The 27,364-nt window shown below is 42.1% G+C and overlaps 1 protein-coding gene across 2 annotated transcripts in view; it reads left to right on the forward strand.

Annotated features, from left to right (window-relative positions):
- The first annotated feature begins 307 nt into the window (after window positions 1–307).
- The window catches only part of dok7b (docking protein 7b), a 48,076-nt gene continuing 21,019 nt past the window's right edge, over window positions 308–27,364 (forward strand). For both annotated transcript variants that reach the window (XM_083765423.1, XM_083765424.1), the window contains exons 1-6: window positions 308–420; window positions 542–587; window positions 1,918–2,012; window positions 5,249–5,399; window positions 9,168–9,398; window positions 18,668–18,787. In XM_083765423.1, coding sequence (XP_083621549.1) covers window positions 367–420; window positions 542–587; window positions 1,918–2,012; window positions 5,249–5,399; window positions 9,168–9,398; window positions 18,668–18,787 — 697 coding nt within the window. In that variant the 5' untranslated portion in view covers window positions 308–366. The remainder of the gene's footprint in view (window positions 421–541; window positions 588–1,917; window positions 2,013–5,248; window positions 5,400–9,167; window positions 9,399–18,667; window positions 18,788–27,364) is intronic.

Here is a 27,364-nt window from a genome sequence, read left to right on the forward strand (position 1 = left end):
ACTGAGCTATACTTTAACCTCCTTTATTTACCTTTTCTGTATTTGGGACGGCGGTATACCTCCTTCCCAAATACAGAAAAGGTAACCGAGGATCCGGAGAGTGGCTAATGACTGGCTGTGTCTCAGGTCTGTCTGAGGGCCTCTGCTGGCTGGCTGCTGGGGGTGGCCTGGCCTCTTCAAAAGCTATTTCCAAAGTGGCCCCTCGGGGAGGACAAACCAGGCGGGCGGGCAGTATCGGCTGTGCAAGACACACACACACACACACACAGTACACACGCACACACACACACGCACGCATGCACGCACACACACACATGCACACGCGCACACAGCCACACACACAGCTGCTCGGAACCATGACAGAAGATGACGGATACAGTTGTCGTGGAGGGACAAATCAAGTTTAGAGATGGAAAAAAGGTTTAATTCTCGTTATTGTTGTTCTTTTTTTAAGCCTGTGTAGTGTGCAGTATATCTCTCTCTCTCAGCAGCCAGTGGATATGCGTGGTGATTTATTGTTGTTTTCTAACCTTTTGAACAGTGGAAGAGTCGCTGGGTCGTGCTGCGGAAACCCTCCCCGGTCGCCGGTATGTAGCAAACCGCTTCTATTTTTATATCATCCACCAGCACTTCATAGAGAAACCAGATCAACTCTGACACACATTCACAACAGGACAAAGAACATTTTAAACTGTTTGTAAATGTATTTGATTTCCACAGTAGCATGGAGTAAAATATGTTAGTTCCCTTCCATAGGAAAGGTGACAGATAGTTGTACATTATACAATTGAATTTATTCACATTCAAAATAAATGAAATAAATATTTAATGGGGACTTTGAATTTCTCATTTATCCCGTCAGAGACTGTGGAATTATTCAACTAATTGCAACACAATATAATTTGGACACTGGCTATGTGCCACACTGAGGCACAGCAGGCAAATATCACATATCAGCACGTGGGGATATTTCACAACACTCCTATTAAACAGAGAGTAGAGTTTAGAGTTAGTGATGCTTGACTCTGGTTATTTGTTCTACGTAACACAAGGCTTGGCATAGCTTGATATTTGGCCAACCTGAACTAGCTGTCATGAACTGTGTGCATACAGCGTTGCGCTCTCCACAAGTATTATTTGCTGTCTTGATTGTATAGACCTCTTTCTGTTTTTATTCTTTGTATGTAAAGCACTTTGTGAGAAGTGCTATATAAATAAAATGTACTTACTTACTTACTTACTTACTTACTTACTTACAAGCTTATATCAGCAATGTTGTAGACCAGTGGTTCTCAACCAGTGGTCGAAATGTTGAAAAAAATAAAAAATAAAGAAAATAAAGGAAACATAATAAAAATGAAACATAAAAAACTATATATATAAAAAAACAACACCATAAAAAACAGAAATGTGTCCACGACACACAAATGGGTCCCGAACCAGTGTTTGGGAAACAGTAGACCAGACAATAATGTAATGTGAATTTCATTGTGTGGTGGGCGAGCAAGACGATGTGAAACAAAGAAGGAGAAAAAAAGTGTGTGTGTGTGTGTGTGTGTGTGTGTGTGTGTGTGTGTGTGTGTGTGTGTGTGTGTGTGTGTGTGTGTGTGTGTGTGTGTGAGAGCACGTCTCGAATTTATCTTCAGCTGTGCTCATGTATCAGTTCATTGTTTCAGGATCTGTTATGACAGCTGTGCTGTTGTGGACACACACACACACACACACACACACACACACACACACACACACACACACACACACACACACACACACACACACAGAGAATACCTTTTCTTTATTTTTAATCCAGGATGTCTGTAGTAAGTTAGTAACTGACACTTTCTCCCATTCTGTCACCTCAAAATACCCCAAGCATGTGGTTACTTTATTCTCCCTCCCTCTCTCTGTGTCTGTTAGACTGCCTGTCTCTGCAGGTGTTTAAGGGGAGGAAGAAGAAGAAAGACAAGCAGAGGGTCAGTGGCCATAAGGAGAGGCTCAATGTGACCCTGGAGGTATGTCACCCTCAACCCACCCCCCCCTCCCTCCTCACCACCCTAACCCCCATATACTGTACGACATATAGGAGCACATATAATGACCAATGACGCCAATATGGTCAATGAGCAGGGGTCATTAATATGTCTGTACACAGACCAAATGTGTCCGTGGCAAGACTTGTCTTCTTGTCCGTGACAAATTTAAGATTTTCTCTGATCATGAGACCCAATAGGGCCTTGCCAACGGGGAGCGAGGAACGCACACATTATTGCCTGGATCAACGACAGGTCTGCTACAGGTCTGCTCAAGAGGGCCGCGACATCGCAAGCGTAAAAGGAAAAGCTAAACCGAACCCAGGTCAGGTGAGTCGTGGGCGTGTGCACGAAACGAGCACGCGCGCAACAAATTCACGGGACCGCGCTCACATAAATACGCTTGCTCCGAGCAAAAACACAGGTCTCATTGAAAATGAACTATAGGCGCGATTTGTCGCTCCCCGTTGGCAAGTATTTCATACAGCTTAAGTTAAAGAAATCTGAACTATGCCTTTAACCGACAGACAATAATCTAATAGATGGCAGGGATAACTCATTATACTGTAGAGACTGCAATATAGAAATAAATATTTTAAAGTAAAAGTCCAGAAGTCAAGTATTTGCATGAAAATGTATATACTAAAAGTATTGAAAATAGCAGATCTGCAATAGCCTGGTGGGTTCCAGCCTGAACCGCTGTGCTCTGTGAGTAAAAAGTAAGTAAAAGTAAAAAGTATTGGACATATTGGACAAACTAAAACAAAATACATACATGGATGCACCTGGGACGTATCCTCAGTGATGTATCCCAAGGTCATCGGGGTTTCGGGTCTCCCAACATCATACCCCTCACTCAGGTGACCCAGCCGGGGTGATCAAGTCCCGACTTACGTCCCAGTAACTACCCTCGATCAGTCCCATTAGGGAAAAACCAAGGCCACACAATCCGTTCCTCCTGAACTACTCTGCCGGGACTGGGAGGTACCATTCTGGCGCGTGGAAGGACTAGGCTCTGTGGGTTGACTCCTGTCCGGGCCCCTCCTACGTCTCACCAGGTCCACTCCTGCTCTCACCAGGTCAGGCCCTGTGCGTTGCACCAGACTCCCAGCACCAGTCAATGGTGGATTCTCGAGCCGCAATGGTTCCGCAGGCTCCACCTTGCCCTTGGTGGTGCCGCAGGCTCCGCTTGAGGCTTGAATGGCCCTCCTAAAGGCCTCACTGTGGGTTTGTTGGGCTTCTTCCTCACGGAAGACACAAGCTGGGGCGCCAACCCATACTGCTCCCGGGACACACTCAAGTAAAGTAGAAATACCTAAAAAGTTACTTAAGTAAATGTACTTTCTATCTTTCAACCTCTGATCATTCATTAGCCAGTTTACTGAGGTCTTATTGAAGTGAGCCACTGAGGATCATCGCCTCCTCACTCTTTGAAAGTCTTTGAATAAGAGCTAATTGCTACTGTGCTTCAGTTCAGATTCATTGATATCTTGCTACCGTGAGTGAATTTAATAGATGCTACAGATGCTACTGGTCTTTGATGTAGTGTTTTGAGTGGATGTTTGATTGTTTTTGATGTTGCAAGTGTATTGTTGTGTGTTGATACATAGGCCTATGTAGTGTTTTCTCTATGTATTGTCTATGTATTGTATTCATTGTGTTGTGCCCGAGGACCTCTTCTGAAACCAGATGAGCTTTCCTTTAAAAAAAGAATCAATATGGCTCTATATGAGCACAAATACACCTCTCAGCCTGCTGCTTTCTACTATTCCATTAGCAAATAAATGAAACAAGTGTGCACAGCGAAATCCTCAGGGTAAACGCTCAGAAATGGATTTATCCATTCTCTTTGTTTTTACAATTCACATAATGTGTTATTCTAATGTGTCCCTCCCTTGTGGGTATTATAATGTTCCAATCTGTAGGTGTTGCACCTGTTCATTTCAGGCTGTTTATATAGACACGCTCTGATAAATCTCAAATGACTCAGAAGCCCAATAAAATGTTGGAGTGCAGACAGATTATCTCCTTTTATTGCTTTAAAATAAATCTATAATAATAATAATCTATTGTCCCAAAGGATATTCATCTTCATATTCATATAGATTATCACAACATTTGTAATAATAGGCTCAATGAACACAGCATAATTACTCTTACTTCCGGGCGCCTTCTCTACTTCCTTCACAGGTGTTACAGATGACACTAATGAAGGCTCTGTTCCATTCTGGTGAGGGTGTGTGTTGGCTCACTGGAAACACTCTGCTACACCAGTGGGTCTCAATTGTGTCCTTGAGTGGGGGTGTGCAACTCTGAGCTAGAGTTATGGGGTTCCTTGAAATTAAAAAAACTTTGAGAACCACTTCACGGCTAACTGGAACAGAGCCTTAATTATTGATATCATCGGTAACACCTGTGAAGGAGGTAGGGAAGGGGCCAGGAAGTATAGGAAGAGTTATTCTGAGTTTGCCGAGGTTGGATTATAATGAGGGCCAGTGATGAATGCCAGGTGATAATTTGTTCGTACCTGAGTTAACTTCAAGGACAAACCTTGAACTTAACACATATACTGTACTGTCAACAAGTAACTCCGGCTGGTGGACAAAACTGTATATTTCTGCCCGGTGGGATTTATCGACGGTGAGTGGAAAGAGTTGGCTCAGGACATGGACGTTGCTGCTGGCATACTCACCGTTTTTTGGATTGCTTTGCGCTGGATCAGTGGTTTGCAACCTTTTCTTTACAAAGGCCCATTATTCATTCAGCATTTGCGCCACGGACCACCGTTTGATGACATTAACCTCTCTAGATATAAAATAGGGTGGTCTCTCTGTAGGTATTGGAAGAAATACATGGAGCAGAATTGATTGATTGATTTTACTTCTACTCCACTACATTTCAGAGGCAAATGTTGTACTTTTACTCCACTGCATTTATTTGAAAACTTTAATTTGGATTAGAAAACATACATTTAACCACTTCAACCCTATGTACATTTCGGCCATTTGAAAATACCCAATCTACAAGCTTGTGAGCTTGTAGATCGGGTATTTTCAAAAGATTGTGTGCACATTTTGAACTTGCAATAATATGTGTACTTTTACTTTTTGTACTATCTACAGTTTATCTACAGTACATTAATATACAGTATACTATTGATAAGTAAAACATTTGACTAAACTTTTGTCTGTCTTGTCTTGTCGTGTCTTGTCATGCAGGGGATCTGCGGTGTGGAGCCCGGGCCGGGCTACGACGGTGTGGCCTACAGTCTGTCCATCCTCTGCCTGGGCTACAGTCTGACCCTGGGCTTCCACAGCCGAGAGGCCCTGGCGGCCTGGGACGCCCGTCTGCGCTACAGTCTGGGAGAAGGTCAGTGCTTCGCTGCTTTGACCTTTTGAAATGTGTTTGTGCATGGCCTGGGCCGTGGCTCAGCGGTCCAGGCACCTTGGCTGGTAATCCAGCCTGGCAGTGTGCCACTGGTTCGACTCCCGATCCCGACGGCCTTTACTGCATGTCACCCCCCCCCCATCTCTCTCCCCATTTCCTGTCAGCCTAGTCCTTAAAAATAAATGAAGGCGAAAGCCACAAAAAATACATTAAAAAAAAAAGTGTGTCGTGGGCTGCAGTAGATCAGGGACATAGAGTGGCCAGCAGAGCGGCGGCCGGATGGGAACCGCGTGGGTTCCCAGTTTGATCCCATGCTCCCCCAGAGTTGGTGTCGAAGTGCGAGCGTGCGTGCAGCACAACTTGCCCTTTAAAGTAAACATATGTCAAAACAGAGTGATGATGACAAATGACCAAGCAGCATGGCTTTAATAAGATTTTTTTTATCTTCATTATCGCTGTATAATAAATCAAGATCTGTGCATCTGGGCTGTTAGTTTGTTTGCACTTTCTGTCTCATTTGCTGACTGATTGGTGTTGGCCACTTGTCTTAAAAAGTCATTAGGCAATGGTTAATGACCACACAGACACGCACGCATGCACACATGCACAGAGGGACACACACGTGCACGTTTGTAATACTATACTTGTGATCAGCATTTAACCTTTCCCCTAAAGCCGACAATTAGCCGACCTACAAGCTCATGACGCATCGGTTTGTGATGCATTGTGAGCTTGTAGATCCGTCATTTTCGGTGCGTGACACCAGCACTAAGGCTAAATCAGACACACATAACGCTAAACCCCAAAGCACCAGTATGTATAGATCTATTGATCCTTAACAGACGACGCACACTGATAAGCACCAGTATGTATAGATCTATAGATCCTTAACAGACGACGCACACTGATAAGCACCAGTATGTATAGATCTATAGATCCTTAACAGACGACGTCACACTGATAAGCACCAGTATGTATAGATCTATAGATCCTTAACAGACGACGTCACACTGATAAGCACCAGTATGTATAGATCTATAGATCCTTAACAGACGACGTCACACTGATAAGCACCAGTATGTATAGATCTATAGATCCTTAACAGACGACGTCACACTGATAAGCACCAGTATGCGTGTGCAGGCCAGCAGCACTTGCACCTCACCGTTCATAAGATGCAATGGAAAAGTTACACTCATGAGAAGAAATGCACCATCAAACTTTCAGATGCTGTTTTTCTCCCAGTGTGGAGGAAGAATGCTTAGGATTTTTTATTGTGATTTCTCGCCCTTGAAATATTGTTTATGTAACGGGTCCCAAGCTGTGTGGGTACCACATTTACAATATTGGTTGAGTGGATGATGTAGGTCTGAAAAACAGAATGAATAGTCACAGAAATGAAGACACAGAACTGTTCTCTTTCGTTCCTAATTTTCCTCTCATTTATTCACCAATACAATCAAGTATAATTCACAATACAAAACAATAAATCAAACATTTCCCAATACTGCAATAATGTCTGTTTGTTCAAAGTCCTCTGTCAGGTTCAAGGTGGGTATAGAAATATGTGTGTACAATTATTGTTCTTTTCAGGTTGTGTGTGTGTGAGTGGGTTCCAGGCAACAGTGTGTGTATGTGGATGAGGTAGGTATGGTATGTCTGTGTGCAGGTGAATGAATGTGTATTGTAAAAGTACATTAACATCTTTCTATTTGCAATAAAACTCTTTTCACATTCAACATAACTCTTTGGCTTCATCGATATCAATAAACCTCAAAGTCACCACATACAAATACATCAAAGTGCATTTCTTCAGTACTGATACTGGTTCCTTTTAGCTACCATTCTGTAGTGCAATAATACTGTCAATTACAGTGCAAATAGTTTCATAGTTGTGCCATGACGCTACAAAACACAACCATAGTGCAGTATGAATATACATTCACATTTTGTTTAGCTTTAAGCTGCTCTTAATACTCGACTGTTGTCTTTTCAAGACATACTGACATCATCACATAGATAGGGAATTATAGAACAAAAGGTGAGCATATCAAATACACTCAACTCACAATAACCTCACTAAAGGCACTTCTACAATAAACCCAGTACTCCATAATAAACCATTAAGCACCCAAATACTTCGAAAATGTAAATAGAGTAGAAATATAAAAGTAGTGTAAATGCACATATCTGCTCTGCAGCTATTAATGTAAAACCGAAAATTAGCTGTTCACAAATCCTTTCACACAATAATATATCTGTCAAGTAATCAGGTAACCAGCATTAATCATGTCGGGGGTAAATATAAACCAACACCTCTCTGTATTCAATACACGAGGCGGACACCATTATGCAACAGTGGTTACCGTATGTAACAGGGCGACGCCATTACATAACAGCATGATGCAACAACTCTTGAAAAACCGCTGCATTTTCACCGTATTTAAACACACTCTAAAGCACTCAAATTCTTCCTCAAACGTCTCACAGTATCTCCACATAAGCACTCGATCCTCAAGGGATAAGTTAATATTGTTTTCACGTTGTACTAACCTGAAAAACAGAATGGATAGTCATAGCCCTAGAACGGCTCTTGTTGTTACATACAGTATGTACAGTATTTCACATACAAGAGCCATAGTACACCCTCCTTGATTTGTGGTAGAACTTTAACATGTGCGGCATAAATGTGATAAATGCTCCGTTTGTACTCACCCATTAAATAATTCCAAAGACGTGGTGTGAAAAATGGTCCTCTAGTTTTATATCCATGTGAAAGTTCTGGCACAAAACGTGTATTTAGTCAATTATCTCCACTTTTTCAAGAGATGCACACGGACATCTTTCTCTCCGGGCGAGGGGGGGCGGAACAATCGATGAACTGATTTTACAAATACGTCCTGTTTACCGCAGACGTCATCACCAATTGACATGGGAAACACAAAAGTTTGCAGTCACACAATTGGCAGGTGCTTTGCGATAGGTGCTGGGTAATTAATCACACCACCTGCCAATTGTGTGACTGCAAACTTTTGTGTTTCCCTGGTCAATTGGTGATGACGTCTGTGGTAAACAGGACGTATTTGTAAAATCAGTTCATCGATCATTCCGGCCCCCCCTCGCCCGGAGAGAAAGATGTCCGTGTGCATCTCTTGAAAAAGTGGAGATAATTGACTAAATACACGTTTTGGGGGCGGTACTTTACCCTTAAAAAGAAGTGTCAGGAAACATTTACCACGACAGAAAGGTTCCGCGTTCCTCATTCTAGTGAACTACAATGATATAGCACTGATATCTCTTGGCTTGTGACCATTTGAATAATAAAAATAATAAACGTACTAGACAATACTTTTAAGTTTTAACCAAAATGAAAATAAAGAAAGACCAAAGAACCAAAGAAAATAAAAGCTATTTCACACTTTGTGAGAGCATCACATTTACGCTGTTGTGTGTGTAAAGTTCTAACAAACACTTTTGGTGCAACTGATGACACATCATCAGTGATGTATCCTGGGGGTCTTTGGGTGTTTCGGTAAACAGTAATGGCAATTAAAAATGGTAGTCCTCAAAACCACACACACACACACACACACACACACACACACACACACACACACACACACACACACACACACACACACACACACACACACACACACACACACACACACACACACACACACACACACACACACACACACACTTTGAATATTCTCTGAAGTACAGTATTCTCTCTGTATTCCACATCAGTCCACAGGTTCAGCGTCACCATCCAGCCAGGTACTAAACTGGAGAGCGGCTCCGCCTCCCTGCACCTGTGCAACAACCTATTGGTCCTCGCCAGGGACCCGCCTCCGGCCATCATTGGCCACTGGAAGCTGCCTCCGGCCGTCAGTGGCCACTGGAAGCTGTCTGAGCTGCGGCGCTACGGCGCCGTGCCCAATGGCTTCGTGTTCGAGGGCGGGACTCGCTGCGGATACTGTGAGTAGTGGTCATTTAGACCTGATTCTACAAAATGTCTTCTAAATCATGACGGTTTTCAGAAAAATCTCTTGTTTCTATATGTCAGTGCATCTCAAACTATTTACTGTCAAGGACTCCCAGAATTATCTGTACTAGTCCTTACCCGTTGTGAGATATTTGCCCCCCCTTGTGGCCGTGGGGGGTACTGCGCCCGGGTGCGTTTGTAATTGACTAATTAATTAATTAATAATCATTAATGTGTCAAATCGAAAACGTTACGCCCTCCATATTCATATGGTCAATGCCTGTGTGAAAAGTGGGAGTGATTGGTGCAGGCAGTAAGGAGCTACGGCAGTGTTTCTGATAGACACACACACACACACAGACAGACAGACATTGTTAGAATTATAGTATGATGATGATGATGATGATATAGAGGGTATGTGTGTGACATCATCATCATACCCGGAAGGTATGCGGAAACGCCTACTGAGTGGCAAAAAATACTTTCTGGCCTTGACAGCCCATACATCCAACCAGAAAAGTCTTATCTGATTGCATTAAACAACGTTAAACTCACTTTGCCACTCACTTTACCACTCAATTTGCCACTCGATTTTCCATTCACTTTATGCATGCGAATACCCTCTATTTGGCTGGGGACCCCCATTTGAAAATATGTTGTTCCAGGGACCCTCCAGAAGCAAGGATTTGAGTTAAAATTGTTCGCTCTGAAAGAATATCTATTCAAAGATTTGTGCCACATTTTTCAAAAATAGCATGATCTACAAGCGAGGCACTCGGTGCCGCGCTATGAGCTTGTAGATCCTGAGGAAAATGCATTATCTTGCAACATGAACCAATCCCTCGGCTCCCGTCCCACTAGTACCTACACCATGGACATATCATAGTTCCTCCTCTACTGTACACACACTAGAACTTCTTACAGACAAGCACATTGTACTGGAGTTTTGTGACCTGTACACAAGAGAACGTACTGTCCCACACTTATTCTGCAGAATGATCCTGTCGTACTTGTTTAATGTCACTTAAACACAAGACTTGTATTCCGGGCCAGGCCACTGTGGTCATTGCATTGCTTGTTTTAGAGAGTTAACTTCAGACACTAGTCATGTACTGTATGTATGATTCATAATTCTCCATATCCCACCACACCACGTTGTGAGCAGTGAGCACACTGGTATGTACTGTAGGTATCCTCTGAATGTCCTGTTGATGGGGGCTTGTATGTGAAGAATGAGAGGCGGTTTTATGTTTTCGGCAGGTGTGTGTGTGTGTGTGTGTGTGTGTGTGTGTGTGTGTGTGTGTGTGTGTGTGTGTGTGTGTGTGTGTGTGTGTGTGTGTGTGTGTGTGTGTGTGTGTGTGTGTGTGTGTGTGTGTGAGTGTGCGCACACGCGTGTGAGAAAGAAAGTGTTTAGAGGGTGGTGCTGACACTATTAAAAAAGTTAATGGTTGGGGAAACTTTCACTGACTGAACAAAGTACGTACCGGTAGTAGTCATTTCCATTTCACCATAGCTGCAGTTTGAAGTCTGACAGTGTGCAATGAGGGGAGACACTAGTGGCTCAGGGGTAGAGCCGCCGCTTCAGTTCGAACCCGGGCTCCCCCAGAGTTGGTGTCAAACTGTCCTTGAGCAAGACGACAAACCCCTAATTGCTCCCCATGAGCAGGTTGGTGCCTTGCATCAACCATCGGTGTATGAATGCGGGTGTGTGAATGGGCATTTGAATGTAATGCACAAGCTATGCAAGCACCTTGGATAAAGGCGCTATATAAATGCACCATTTATTTATCATTTACACTAGTTATACTAATTTACTTGCAGTAGGCCTATATATAATACAGTATATGAAAACACAGAATGTATATATTTTTGTTCAACTTTGTGGTTCAACCTTGTGAACCGTGTGTGCGTGCATGCGTGCGCTGGTCTGATGAGCAGACTAGTGGCTCCTACAGGAATAACTGCAGGGTCCTGGTGTCTGGTTTCCTTGCTCTGATGAACAACATGCTATAAATACCAGCCTCCCTCCCTTTACTTCTGCTCACACAGCCTAGTGGCTGCACTGTCTATGACAGCTGCCCTCTCCTTCAACTCATCTGCATGTTACCCAGCAGCCCTGGGGAAAGTAACCTGACGCTGCCAGATCCAAGAAGCTTGCTACACAAATTTGTTTCACAGCTTATTGGGATCTGGGATCGCGGAAGCAAATTCGATGACGGGGCTGTTCCTTTTTTTCAAGATACTTAGTAGATGATTCGATGGGACCGTCTGTCTATCACCGTGTGGGCGTGCAAACACAACCAATCATATTGACGTGTCTATATAGCTTCACGTCCGGTTTCGCACATATCCCGCCCTTAGCTCACGCTGATTGGTCTGGTACGGAACGGATTTTTGTCAGCTCAACTGCCTGAGAGATCCCAGATGATTGCTGTGTTGGGAAACATGGTTACCCAATACCGCCCTCATCTGGCAGCGTCAGGTTATGGGGAAAGTGCAGAGAGAGAAAGACTGGCATTTTTGGCATTTTTGTTACAATGTTTAAAAAATATTGCACATTTGTCACCATTTTCAGAGAGATCAGCTACAGTATTTTCAAATAGCCGGTGTGATAGAGTGCTCATGTAGCCTTCTTTTGGACTTGTTTTCATAGACCTGGCTACTTATTTCTCTCACACAATCTGGCAACACTGGTTGGGAGGGGACAGGGGGGACGGGGGGGCAGATACAGTAGGTAGGTAGAGGGAGGGAAAGAGATGGAAGCAACTTGCATGGCTGACGTAAGCCATTGTGAAACCACAAATACACGGTTGCACTTTACCTGACATGTAAAAAAACATACAGACTTAAGAGCATTCCTATTTAGAGCATGTAATTAGACAAAACTTCAAAGGCAGTGAAAATGGACGATAAAGAAACGGAACAATCACTTACCGTATGTTAATTCCTCCCTGGAGAGAAATGATATGAAGTTCAGTGACCAGTGGACAGGCTGTGGTTTGAATTACTTTGTTAAACAGACCAAACCTACGTCACATATCATGACAATTATTATAAACGTGCACTGCAGCCTCAAACACCACCAGACAATCACTTGAAATGCAGCAATTCAGAAATAATCAGAAATTGTGTATAAACAACACACGTGTGGCATGTTGACAAGTGGTTTATTATTAGTCTAGTGCAGTAGTTTATTTCAGGAACCTATATATTATCAGGGCAGGCAAATAGAAAAGAAAACAGTGGCACAAATAATTACGATATTTTAGAGCGGAACTCGATGTAAAATCTAATTTCAAACCCAAGCTACCATAGGCCATAGGCTAACATTGATTGATTGAATTCTTTATTAGTCAAACATGTAGGCCTACTGTAAACTTTGTTCATTTGTTGGTTGGTTGGTTGGTTGGTTGGTTGGTTGCAGGGACGTGGACACATAGACATCAAAGGGGGCTTCAGCCCCTGCCCTTTTACCCGTCTGTGAGACAACTGTCCTCTCCAGACCACGAATGCAGCATTTACTACATGGTGAAAGAAATGCAAATGCGACTCCTTTCCATGCCATGCCATGCCAGAAGGCAGCATTCAGGAGAATTGCTTTTTTCCCCGAAGTCTCCTGAACTAGAACACACAGTATTTTGCGTTGAACAGATTTGTTTAGAAATCCATGTCGTAAACCGCATCTCCAGTAGATGCTGGGTTGTGCCCCGCAAATAGCTGATCTACAAGCTCTCAATGTGAGATTGTAGATCTGTTAGTTTAGCTATTTTTGCCCAAAAGTGCCCTCTTTATTTCAGCCCCTGCCCCTCTAACACTCTATTCCCTGGTTGGTTGGTTGGTTCATTCAAGAGAGAAATGTGGCTTGGGACGAAGACAACAGGGATGAGGGCTGATTGGCTCCATTTCAGGCTCCCAGCCATTTATTGGACGCACCCAGTCAGAACTGTATCTGTCTGAAACAACTGGCCATTTGAATAATCCCAGAACATTCTGCAAAGCTATTCAATTAATTTCTAACATGCCGAAGTGCCTATCCTTGCATTGTTAAGGACATTTCTGACTGTGCTGGAATGTTTCTGCACATTGTCTCTGGTTCCCTGACTTGTCTCCACCTTTTAAATTATATATATTTAATTTATATGCCTTCTTCAGAGATGCTCTTTTATTTGAATCCTTTCTCTGTAGATGAAGTTCTTTTCACTGGACACCACAACACCGGCAGGTCCAGAACATCTGGAACCATAATTTAAAAGAAAATACTTAAAAATGCTGCTGATTTGATTGCTATAACGTCCAGCTCAAGTACACTAAAAGACATAAATACTCTCTATATGAAAACATACATTAAGACATAATGCACAGTTAGACCATAAGTTGAGTTACTAAACCCCCTACTAAACTTAAAGGATGACCAGTTTTCAACCTATCTTCACACAATTGGTCACAGTTTCCATTATACTAGCTGCTATAATAAACTATAATAACCTTTGTCTGTCTGTCTGTCTGTCTGTCTGTCTGTCTGTCTGTCTGTCTGTCTGTCTGTCTGTCTGTCTGTCTGTCTGTCTGTCTGTCTGTCTGTGTCTGTGTCTGTGTCTGTGTCTGTGTCTGTGTCTGTGTCTGTGTCTGTGTCCGTCAAGTCTACTACTGCTGAGAACCCAATGTTGAGTGTGAGGTCGGTTATCCAGAACCAGCCTGATCTAATTGGGCACCCGTTTACAAAATAGGCAAAACATATTGTAGTGAATTATTAAGCCAAGGTTTTTAAGTAACAGCAGCCTTTTTGGTTTCATTAAATCAATTTATTGTCCATAACAGATGTGCTTGCTGAGTATCAGTGAATACTATACATTTGAAAAAAGGTCAAGAACTGAAAAGTGTGTTCACTGAAGCAATTTGTACCAAAATTAACAGAATTTACTGTAGTTATAATACGTACAATATAAGCTTCTGTTCTGTAACTAGAACACGTACAAAAAGGGGGGCTTTTCTCTGTGTTCTCACGTCTGAGTCTGAAGTAATCTGTTCTACACTGTTGACTACCTTCAAAATGGAGTACTGTAGGATTCCCAAGTGAAACATCTAATTACCCCATCAGCTCTTTTACAGGAAGACCTATTAAACAGGAGACAGTCAGTAATAAACCTGTTTTAGTATGATTACTTGTATTGCATTTTTATCGCATTATTTGTGCAGAGCAGTGGAGAGAAACAGGAAAGTAATTAAGGCGGGAAGGAGAACATGGTCTCTGGCTGGGAATCAAAGTAGAAACATGGCACGTCGCTGACTGAGCCAACAAGGTGCCTCTGTTATGATGAATGTTAAGTCTCAAACCCTATGGCATACATATTGACTGGAGTCCCACTAGATCCTCTTCTTTTTTCACTCTACAGTCTACACCAAAAGATCCGATCTTCATGTTCACAGTAGATTGGCTATTTTCGCTGAACGTCCCCAGAACAGGATCGCTGTGGTTAAATAGATTCCCCAGACCTTCTCGTGTGACTTCTTAGCTGTACTGTCCCGTTTACTGCATGGTCACATCTCATCTGCAAAGCACAGTGCCATATTATTATTAGTAGTATTCTTTTCTAGTCTATGGACTTTAATGTTTGTTTAGGGTAAATAATTAGGGACATCGTTTCGCTGATATAAACACATAATCTTGTAATAAACATTTTAATTTTGCATGGACATGCCCCCAAAGGGTGCCCTTCACTTTACACAAGTGTGAAAAGTGACAACTCTAGCCTGAGTGCTAGAATTAATGAATGAATGAATGAAATAAGCTTGAATGAAAAAAGAGGTTAGTGCTCTGAAATACACAGGGTTCACTCTAGTTTTACGGAACGAAAATACATCGCTTGGATGCACCTGGGACGTATCCTCAGCGATGTATCCCAAGGTCATCTCGCGAACATCATACCCCCTCACTCGGGGGACCCAGCCGGGGTGAGCAAGTCCCGACCCACGTCCCAGTAGCTGCCCTCGATCAGACCCACTAGGGAAAGACCAGGGCCACACAATCCGTTGGAACCACTCCGGAACTACTTTGCCGGGACTGGGAGGCACAATTCTGGCATGTGGAGGGACTAGGCTCTGTGGGTTGACTCCTGTCCGGGCCCCTCCTACGTCTCACCAGGTCCACTCCTGCTCTCACCAGGAGTACCGCCAGGACCTGTGCGTTGCACACGACTCCAAGCACCAGACACTTCATTCAGCAGTGGTGGTTTCTTGAGCCGCAATGGTTCCGCAGGCTCCACCTGGGCAACGGTGGTGCCGCAGGCTCCACCTGGGCAACGGTGGTGCCGCAGGCTCCGCATGCAGCTCGAATGGCCCTCCTAAAGGCCTCATCGAAGGTTTTTGGGCTTCCTCCTCACGGAGGATGCAGGCTGGGGCGCCAACCCATACTGCTCCAGTGTCAAGAGGACTTGATTTACCCAGTCATTGCTTATTCATGGCGTATAGAATTTTGATTGCAATTTAATTCAATGGAGCCATTTTATTATGCACGGAGGAGTTTAACGGTTGAATTCATGATGAAGTCAATGAGACAGGAAATATTAGATTACCCAAATGTCCTTAAAAAGACAGTCAATATTAGATTACCCAAATGTCCTTAAAAAGGCAGTCAATATTAGATTACCCAAATGTCCTTAAAAAAAGAAGGGAAATCGAAATGAATGAAACTACTAATTCTCCCCACATGGATATGGTATTAAATAAACTCTAAAGATGGAGAAAAACTATTTGGCGAGAGAGATTTGCGATTGACTTATTTACCAGGAACGTTGCACATTAATCAACATGTCAGTTGACAAATGAGCCAGTTAGTCAAAAGCTCATTTTCATCTGTCCCCGAGCAGTCTGTTAATGTTCCAAAGTGGACTGAGGGGGAAAGGAGCTGACCTAGTGTAGAGCGCTGGGGATCCCAATGAACGCAACGTAAAGGACTTAAGTGGTTAAAGAGTCGTCTGCTGTGTACACCAGCTTCTCCTCCCTCAACCACAGCTCTGTAGCCTATATACATCTGGCAGCGCTTACTGCAGTATATGAACTATTACAATCACATCGAGTCTCTGTGACACTACATCACACTCTCTAGTGTGTGCAAAAAGACACACCGAGCCAGACAGTCCATATAACCACTGCTGAGGAGAGAGAAGAAATGGGCCTGTGCTTCCTACAGCACTTTCAGAAGATTGTTTTTACCATAATAACACATAAAAGCTTGAAACCTACTTAGATGCTGAAGATGGGCCATACCAGCATATATGCACATCTTCTATAATATATCATATACATGTGCATATATATACTGCATCCATATACAGTATATATGCATGCACAGACAGGATGCAGAGGAAGACAGATGGGCACCGTTTTCAACGCGGCCCTCCACTGAGAACTATGACATCAACTCATTAGCACAGACACTCAACTTTACCCATTCAGACTGTAACACGACAGTGTGTGCGTGCATGCTTGGGTGCTTGGGTGCTTGGGTGCGTGCGTGCGTGCGTGCGTGCGTGCGTGCGTGCGTGCGTGCGTGCGTGCGTGCGTGCGTGCGTGCGTGTGTGCGTGCGTGCGTGCGTGCGTGCGTGCATGCGTGCGTGCGTGCGCCTTGCCACTATGTTTTCCCACCACCAGCAGTCACTGTCTTAGATCCAACATCCATCAAGACCTCTGCTCAAGCTGATTATATATCCCAGCGAGAGCCTAATGCAGCGGGATTGCTCCCAACTCTATAGGCCCACTGGAGAGGCTGCCAGAGTGTGTGTGTGTGTGTGTGTGTGTGTGTGTGTGTGTGTGTGTGTGTGTGTGTGTGTGTGTGTGTGTGTGTGTGTGTGTGTGTGTGTGTGTGTGTGTGTGTGTGTGTGTGTGTGTGTGTGTGTGTGTGTGGGCGCGTTTGTTTGCACGCCAGCATGGTGTGGCATCTTTCAACTTTGCTGCCAGGAACTGTGTCTTTCTAAGTGCAGCCGGCTTTCAGACCTTATCCAAGGCAGGGGGTTGGGACTAAATACTAAAAGCCCACTTTGATTTAATTTTTATTGGCACATGTCCATAACCAGAAACTGTGAAAACTGAAAAGCTGATCATTAACCTAGTAAGTTCACCTATTCTCCAATACATAATAGCCTACATAACATAACCACCTATGGTTACCACCTTGGAGTGTGGTGGGACCCAAATGCACAGCAAGGAGAGGCAAAGGAGTGTTAAAGCCCTCCCGGGGCCGGGCGGATCTTTATTCACAAACACAGGTGAGGAGAAAGCAGGAATAATAAGGGCCCCGTAGGCTGCTCTACAGAGCTCGAGTCCTGGAAGCACTGGAGAAGAGAAGTATAGAGTCAGGGCAGGTTCATAGAGGAGAAGAGAAGTATAGAGTCAGGGCAGGTTCACAGAGGAGAAGAGAAGTATAGAGTCAGGGCAGGTTCACAGAGGAGAGGAGAAGTATAGAGTCAGGGCAGGTTCACAGAGGAGAGGAGAAGTATAGAGTCAGGGCAGGTTCACAGAGGAGAAGAGAAGTATAGAGTCAGGGCAGGTTCATAGAGGAGAAGAGAAGTATAGAGTCAGGGCAGGTTCACAGAGCAGAATTTAATGCACAGTAACGGCGTGAGCCGCGTGACGTTTAACTGGCTAGCTCTAAACACTGCATGAGAACCTACGTTTAATGGTCGTTGTTGTCTCTGTTAAATGCAGAAACGACTTCACTGTTTAAGCTGATAACTAGATCTTGTCTGTTTTTAAATTTCAATTATCTGTTTTTTATTGTATACATTTTTGTGGTGAGGAACTGGCACAATACTGTACGTACATCAGACTAACACAGCACTTTTCAGGTAGGGATCTACCTGAAAAGTGATCTGGTCCATAACCTTACTCATGGACCAGAGCTACATCCCTACCTGCTTTCTCGGCACCATTTAAGGCCGTTTCCAAATGTTAAAATGTAAAAGACCAATATTATTATGAAGAAAACAATGTAACAACAATAACATGTAATATCTATGGGGTGACGTCACGTCAACACCATAGGTCTGGAAAGGGGGCGTTGAAAGGGGGCGGGGAAGGGCTGTGGGATAGGCCTATACTTTCACAATATTTATCTGTGGAACCGAGTCAAACAAAATGTAATTTTTTGGGGGGAGGGGGGGGGGGGGTTCAAATATTATGTTTATGTTGGGGGTCACAGCCTGAAGACTTTGAGAACCAGTGTGTTGTTAACCATGTGTTCCCCCCCGATCCTTCCCCCTCCCCCCAGGGGCTGGAGTCTTCTTCCTGTCCTGCTCTGAGGGGGAGCAGATCAGCTTCCTGTTTGACTGTATCGTCAGAGGCATCTCTCTCACCAGGACCCCGCATGGGGTTCGCCCCGCCCTGCCAGGTACGCACGCACGCACGCGCGCACACACACACACACACACACACACACACACACACACACACACACACACACACACACACACACACACACACACACACACACACACACACACACACACACACACACACACACACACACACACACACACGTCTGTACCGGTGCATTTCTCATTTAATAGCAGCATTCATGTTACTGTTTTTCTTTTTTATTACCTAGAATGTGTCAACGAGCCCCACTGTTCTATAATAAGAACACTCCATCACAGAGCTACAGTATGTGAGTCTGTGCCTTTCACTATAAGGCTTTACTGGCTGTTTAGTGTGTGTGTGTGTGTGTGTGTGTGTGTGTGTGTGTGTGTGTGTGTGTGTGTGTGTGTGTGTGTGTGTGTGTGTGTGTGTGTGCGTGTGCGTGTGCGTGTGCGTGTGCGTGTGCGTGTGCGTGTGTCAGATTAGGTTAGGGGAAGCACATGCTTTAAAGGCCCTCAGGTTCAGTGTGTGGATTAAGGGGGTGTGTGCGCACGTTTACATGTGCGTGTACTCGCATATTTTACCATACCGTTTATAACACAAGCATTTAGACTGAGAAATGATCTACTGTATTAAGTTTTAGTGAGTAAAGAAAGTAATCTCATCATTGCTCTCACACTCAGGACCTTTAATATATATACTGTAGTATACGCTCCAAATTTCTTTTTATCGTACAACTATGCAATCTTGAAGCGGTGATTTATATGGTGTACGTGTCCTGTGTACTGGGCAACTTTGGTGCATGACACATAAATATAGAATCTATCTTTATCTATCTAAAGCCTTACTTAGAAGCCAGGCTTCTATAGTTACATTTCAGAAGGCTGAGATCCATCATTTGACCCCATTGGTTGTTCCTGAAACACACTTCATTGCCTTGGGTGACTGAATCTCAGGCTAGTATTAGTAGGTGAAAACATATTTTGAAAACATTTTGCCAACATATTTTCTTTATTTATTTTTAGCTTTTGCCACTCTCATTCTAGTTTATTTATATATATTTTTTATATACAGTATGATATTTATTTTTGTCTTCTTTGTTTACTTAATCTCTCTCTTCCATGGTATGTTTTTCCTTGTTATGCTGAAAATGTTTCATCCTTGCACCTACATTTTGAATTACTTTAAATAATAAATAATGTTTTGTACAAGAAATGCATTTTACACCAAGAGTGTGGCCGAGGCATGGCCTCGACAAGTGCATACCAATTATGTTGGAAGCATGCAGTTATAATCCATTTCAAAACTGAATAGCACTTGAATATTTATGTGAAATGTATTTTTGGTCCTCTAACATCCAGGATCAAAGTCACGCACAAAAGACCCCCAACTGAGATCAAAGGAATAGAATCAGAAACCCACACTATAGCTCCCTTTGCGTCATTGTCAACTAATACAGTTACAGTAGCCTACAGTGGGGTTAGGTAAGGTAATTTTATTTATAGAGCGCCTTTCAAAACAGTTGTTACAAGGTGCCGGTTAAATGGTAAATGGTGCATTTATATAACGCCTTTATCCAAGGCACTTTACATAGATTGTGCATTGCATTCACCCATTCACACACACATTCATACACCGATGGCGACGGAAACCATGCAAGGCACCAACCAGCACATCAGGAGCAATAGAGGGTATGCACGTGACACGTGACATCATTATCATTCCCGGAAGATATGCGGGAACGCCTACTGAGTGCCAGCATGGTGTGGCATCTTTCAACTTTGCTGCCAGGAACTGTGTCTTGCTAAGTGCAGCCGGCTTTTAGACCTAATCCAAGGCAGGGGGTTGGGACAGGCACACATGCTGTCTATGTCAGTGGTTTGGGGGTTCGAGGTGGTCCCCAGCCAGCAAATGATGGAAAGTTGGTTACCAAATGGACCCTTCTAGATCTTTAACTCTTCATGAGAGCGTGAAATGAAACCAAATGGACCCGGTTGAGTTCAATTATTGTTAAACACCTACATAATTTTGAATAATTTAAAATAATTGTTATTTTGATTGTTATGATACCAACATAAATACAGCATTGGAATTGTGGACAAAATCTTATCCAACGATAACAAAATATTCTTTCGTTTTGGGTCTGAGAGGATGTCATCAGATGGTGGTCCGTGGCTCAAATGCTGAATAAATAATGGGACTTGATATGAAAAAAGGTTGAAAACCACTGGTATACCAGCGTGGTCCCAAATATCTGGGTTTTAGACTTATACTGAGTGGCAAAAAACTACTTTCTGGCCTTGACAGGCCATACATCCAAACAGAAATGTCCTGTCTGATTGTATTAAACAATATTAAACAACATTAAACTCACATTTCCACTCACTTTGCCACTCGATTTTCCACTCGATTTGCCATTGACTTTATGCATGCGCATACCCTCTATTAGGGGTTCCGAGTCTTGCTCAAGGACACTTCGACACTAACTCTGGGGGAGCCCGGGTTCGAACTGTGTGTGTTCAAGCTGCATTTAAAATGAAAGTTCACTTCAAACTTTAGCATTACCATTTTGGTTGCAACTTTTACAAGTGAACATTTTGTGTCATGTCAGACCCCCTTGCATGCTTGATTTTGTTGGGTCCTTTTTCAACCCCGAGACATACTGTATGCTGTGAAGGAGCTATAATTAGTGTAAACTGGCAGAGTTAGCAAATGTTAGCCGACACCTCACGGAGCATAGTGAAGAAACCTGGCAGCATTGGCGGGACGGGTATTAGCAGTTAGCATGTAACGTCAGGCCATGGGGCAGTGAGCCAGGGCTTAGGTTGTTGACACCTGGACATGTGTGCGTGTCTGTGTGTGTGTGTGTGTGTGTGTGTGTGTGTGTGTGTGTGTGTGTGAGAGAGAGAGAGACGTGCGGTTGTACACCACTCATACATGCCTGGGTGGATGTAGGCCAGACTGTATTAGGTAATCATTAGACTCCACCAGACTCTCTCCCCATGCAGAGTTCAGAGTTTTAATAAATGTAGAAATGTTGTGCAGGATGAAATATACATACAAATGTGAGGGACTTCATTTATTTGACTAGATTTGGTAGATAGTTTATTTTAAACAAAAGATCCTCTCTTTCACACTTATGCCAGCAGTGTGCCAATGATAATCCTCCTTTGTGCCATGTGTTGGTACCGGTGCCAAAGGTTGCCTACCCCTGTTAAAACATTATGCTGCAGACGATAGGTTTACAAGCAGACGGTACATTGCACATTCGCTATGCTTACAGCCTGAGTTAGACTTGGTTGTGCACGGTGGGTGTCACGCACCGCACAATGCGTTGTGATGCTCTGTGAGCTTGCAGATCTGCTATTTTTGGTGCGTGACGCTGACGTGCAACTCGGTATAAATCAGGCTCAAGCCATTAGGAGAAAGACAATTTCCAACTCCCTGTTGTGTCTCTAGATTGGTGATAGTATAATTAGGACCAGGTGTTGATGTTAACTGGTTTTGTGATAACTAATTGCTGCACAAGGCATTTAACCATGTCTTACGCAAATGTTTAAGAACCTTCATGATTCGCATGTTATGAAACACATTACAGTCTAAATTGTAACAGTTTGGTACATAAATGTTATGTGTGGGTCTATACTAGTGTATACAGAGACTTAACAACACTCCGAAATGTGTTCCAAATACAGTGAAATCCTCAGTGTTTACATCTTGACAGACTTACAGGTGAATTTTGGTTCATATTTACACTGAGTGAACTGGATATATTGAGGGGTGGTATAGCTCCCTCTGGCTGGCTTTTGAAATGATGTCATACTGTATATACTGTCGTTGGGCACTGGCCTACTTGGAACGATGCAAATTGGAAATGTATGCCCCACCCAGTTATTATGTGTCCCTTGCATGCCCAAATACGGAGTCTATATATGCAGATGTCAGAACGCATTGTAATGTGAGAACAGGCCAGCTCCATATATGGAGCCTGGGCAGTAATAATAATAATAATAATAATGAATTGCATTTTTATAGCGCTTTTCCAAGTGCTCAAAGTGCTTTACAATGTTTCATTCACCGACTAAAGGCCGGGCCAATGCACTCTAGTGGGGTTCCGTCTCCATGTTAAATTTAGTTGTCATTTACAACTCATGTAAAAGTTTCACTTTCAGTACTAATTTGAAGGTGAGGGTCTATAGAACCATTTTGGTTCGAGTGGCAATCACCAAAATAAAATAATTGGCCTATAGGGGGCGTAGTCAGGTGCCAACCCCCATCAGCCCTACCAAAATATGTAAACTGTTGTAACTTTTGATTAAATTATCCAATCTGAACATATGAGATATGTATGGATTCACAATAGGGAGTAGCATTTGGTACTTAAACCTTATTACACGTATAATATTTGTTTCCACCCAGTATTGGTGTATATCCACAAAAATAGCAGGAAAAACGAGCTAAAAACTAGTAGTGGGGTCCCTAGACAGACCGTCATTTACAACTCAACAAAAGTTTAACTTTCACTTCTAATTTGTAGAGAATGACCTATAGAACAATTTTAGTTCGAGTGGCAAGTCTACAAATTAAAAAAATATATATTTTTGCCAAATTTCAAAAATGGCCAAAATCGGAATTATGTTTATTTGAAAAATGTCTTAATTTTCTTATATTGCTGTTTTTTCTTTGTTTTTCTTGCTATATCAAGTTAATCCTGTTTGAGGAATCAACTGGATTTCAAATATTAATGTTTTGAATAATCTGATATAGAAACAAAATAATGATGGCTGCCAATGTACATTGAATTACTACATTACGCCTAACTTCTATCCTGTTGAACCTAGAATGGTGATGTTGGTGTCTATACCTATGTTATCATGAATGACTAATTGTATAAAAACAAAATACATATAATAGGACAATATATAATATTTCACACAAATGAGAATGCAGTACATATGTGGGGAACTAAAGTTAGATATTGGAATATAATACACCACTCCTGTGTTATATTTGTTTATTTTATTTTAGTTAGTTATACTATGTACTGCCACTATAGGGGGCAGAGTAGCAGGTGTGTCTTAATTGTTCAGACTTGGTAGCTTGTTAGTTATAAGACTAAGCATACTGCAGAAGAGCATGAGCTGCACTGATTGCTCTCTTGTGGTATTGATATTTTGAAGGTAAGCAAACAAGTTAAACATATCATGAAGGATCCTAAAGTGTTTTTTATGAATATGGACAGTCATGTGGGATAAGTGGCCAAAGTACTACATCCCAATAGTATGAGCTAGCATCAACCACAGTAGCCTATAGCACAGGCTAAAACTATACTATAGCTACAGTATAGCAATTATGCTGAGGAATAAATTGAGTTTTCATTATTTTCATTATTACAATGGTAAATGTGAATGTAGCTATATGCACTGCTGACTGTTTTCTTGTATTAATATGTTGAGGCAAACTGTTAAATACAAAAGTTATATAATAATATAGTAATATAATAATTTTCATGATATGACCCTAACAGAAAACTAAACCTGTATAAAGTATTCGTCTGTTATGGCTGGGACAACAAAATGGCAATTGTGCATTTTGTGCCAAAAGCAAACTGAGGAAAGAATTGTTTGCCCTCTTGCAAATCCAGTTGCCAGTCGTAGAGAAGGAGCCACTGCCTACACAGACATCATATATAGGCTAGGGCTAGGCCTTGCAAGTCAGTTCAGAGCAATTTACGCTTCTCCCCACCCAGACGTAGAACTTCCAGATGCAGAATCCATGAAGCTAAATTGTGCATCCTGGCATACAACTTGTCCGCATCTTTACAGGGCAACAGCACTTGACATTGGCAAGAAGATCATGCCGGACTGGTGCACCTGTTAATCGTAATAAAGGTCTCTTTTGTGGTGAAGAACATATGCAGCAGACCATTCATTCCAGAAGGTAGAACTCACCCAAGAGATAAACGACAAGGCAGTTGCGCTGGGAGAAGACGTGGCACTCCATGACTATCCATATTAATAAAAAACACTTTAGGATCCTTCATGACATGTTTAACTTTTTTGCTTACCTTCAAATTATCAATACCACAAGAGAGCAATCAGTGCAGCTCATGCTCTTCTGGAGTATGCTTAGTCTTATAACTAACAAGCTACCAAGTCTGAAGTCAATTGCTACTCTGCCCCCTATAGTGGCAGTACATAGTATAACTAATAAAATAAAATAAACAAATGTAACACATGAGTGGTGTATTATATTCCAATATCTAACTTTAGTTCCCCACATATGTACTGCATTGTCTCATTTGTGTGAAATATTATATATTGTCCTATTATATGTATTTTGTTTTTATACAATTAGTCATTCATGATAACATAGGTATAGGCACCAACATCACCATTCTAGGTTCAACAGGATAGAAGTTAGGCGTAATGTAGTAATTCAATGTACATTGGCAGCGATCATTATTTTGTTTCTATATCAGATTATTCAAAACATTAATATTTGAAATCCAGTTTATTCCTCACACAGGATTGACTTGATATAGCAAGAAAAACAGCAATATAAGAAAATTAAGACATTTTTCAAATAAACATAATTCCGATTTTGGCCATTTTGGAACTTTGGCAAAAATATATATTTTTTTAATTTGTATAGACTTGCCACTCGAACTAAAATTGTTCTATAGGTCATTATCTACAAATTAGAAGTGAAAGTTAAACTTTTGTTGAGTTGTAAATGACGGTCTGTCTAGGGACCCCACTACTTGTTTTTAGCTCGTTTTTCCTGCTATTTTTGTGGATATACACCAATACTGGGTGGAAACAAATATTATACGTGTAATAAGGTTTAAGTACCAAATGCTACTCCTGATTGTGAATCCATACATATCTCATATGTTCAGATTGGACAATCTAATCAAAAGTTACAACAGTTTACATATTTTGGTAGGGCTGATGGGGGTTGGCACCTGACTACGCCCCCTAGAGGCCAATTATTTTATTTTGGTGATTGCCACTCGAACCAAAATGGTTCTATAGACCCTCACCTTCAAATTAGTACTGAAAGTGAAACTTTTACATGAGTTGTAAATGACAACTAAATTTAACATGGAGACGGAACCCCACTACTCCCTGGGGTGGTGTGGAACGCCTGTGTCGAATTTGAAGTTGGTGGGGCGAACGGTTCTCGAGTTATGTGGATTACAGAGACCTGGCACATTTATAGATATACTGTAGATGGCAGCAAAGTCTATGGACTTTTAATGTTTGTTTACAGCAGTAAACGTCATGTGACGTCATGTGAAACAATATGAATACCAAAGGAGTGAGGCGCCCTCGATGACTTTGCACACGTGTGATTTTTTTCTTTTTATGCTATAATTACATAATAGCATGAGTCACATTCAACAGAAAACATGTGTATAGTTTATTGTAGCCTTTCTGTGACTTAATTTGCTGTAGGTCTGATATTTTCCCAAGAGAGGTTCTATGCTTTCTAATTAGTTTTGAAATATTCCCTTCTCTATATTTAGGAGGCCTGATAAGATGTATCTAGAGAAATATGTTCTGACCTGTAGCGTTTTTGTTGTTTGTCTTTCATTTCATACTTAAAGTAGAGGATCAGAGCCAGTTTTGGAAGTACAGTTTTGGAAGTACAGCTTGTGTTTTTCCTGAAAAATCAAATTCAGAGAAAGATTATAAACACATCATCAGCTCAATTAAGATACAAAATACAACTAATGATTAAAGATTAAACACATCATCAGCTCAATTAAGATACAAAATACAACTAATGATTAAAGATTAAACACATCATCAGCTCAATTAAGATGCAAAATACAACTAATGATTAAAGATTAAACACATCATCAGCTCAATTAAGATACAAAATACAACTGATTAAAGATGGCTTTACTTTGCTCCACCTAATTTGAATCATACAATTATTTAAATATATTTAAGGATTGCAATCAGTTGAACACAAAACAGCTGCTCTTCCTATTGTGTGTGTGTGTGTGTGTGTGTGTGTGTGTGTGTGTGTGTGTGTGTGTGTGTGTGTGTGTGTGTGTGTGTGTGTGTGTGTGAGAGAGAGACCTGGCTCGATGAAGTGAACGGAGGTGACGCAATTCTCCATCAATAGCTCTGGTATCAATGTACCTTATGTAGCAATGTCAAATGCTGGTCTAGGGGATAAGTGGGGTTATTATTGCTATAGCTATTATAGTAAATGGTGCATTTATATAGCGCCTTTATATCCAAGGCGCTTTACATACTGTAGATGTGCATTACATTCACTCAATTCACACACATTCATAAACCGATGGCGGAAGAAACCATGCAAGGCACCAACCAGCACACCAGGTCTTCAGTGTCTTGCTCAAGGACACTTCGACACTAACTCTGGGGGAGCCCGAGTTTGAACTGGCAACTTTGCGGTTACCATTCAGCCACTATACCGCTGAGCCAGCGCCACCCACATAGTCAGACTTTGTACAGAGAAGAATGTTTGATGATAATAATTAATAATACATTGTCACAGGGATAAATAAATATTAATCTCGTACAAATTGGTGCTTGTTATCGAACTGACAGACGGCTACATATGGAGAATG

This window comes from Protomyctophum parallelum (genome assembly GCF_964188405.1).
Source record: "Protomyctophum parallelum genome assembly, chromosome: 5".
In the NCBI taxonomy this organism is placed as follows: Eukaryota; Metazoa; Chordata; class Actinopteri; order Myctophiformes; family Myctophidae; genus Protomyctophum; species Protomyctophum parallelum.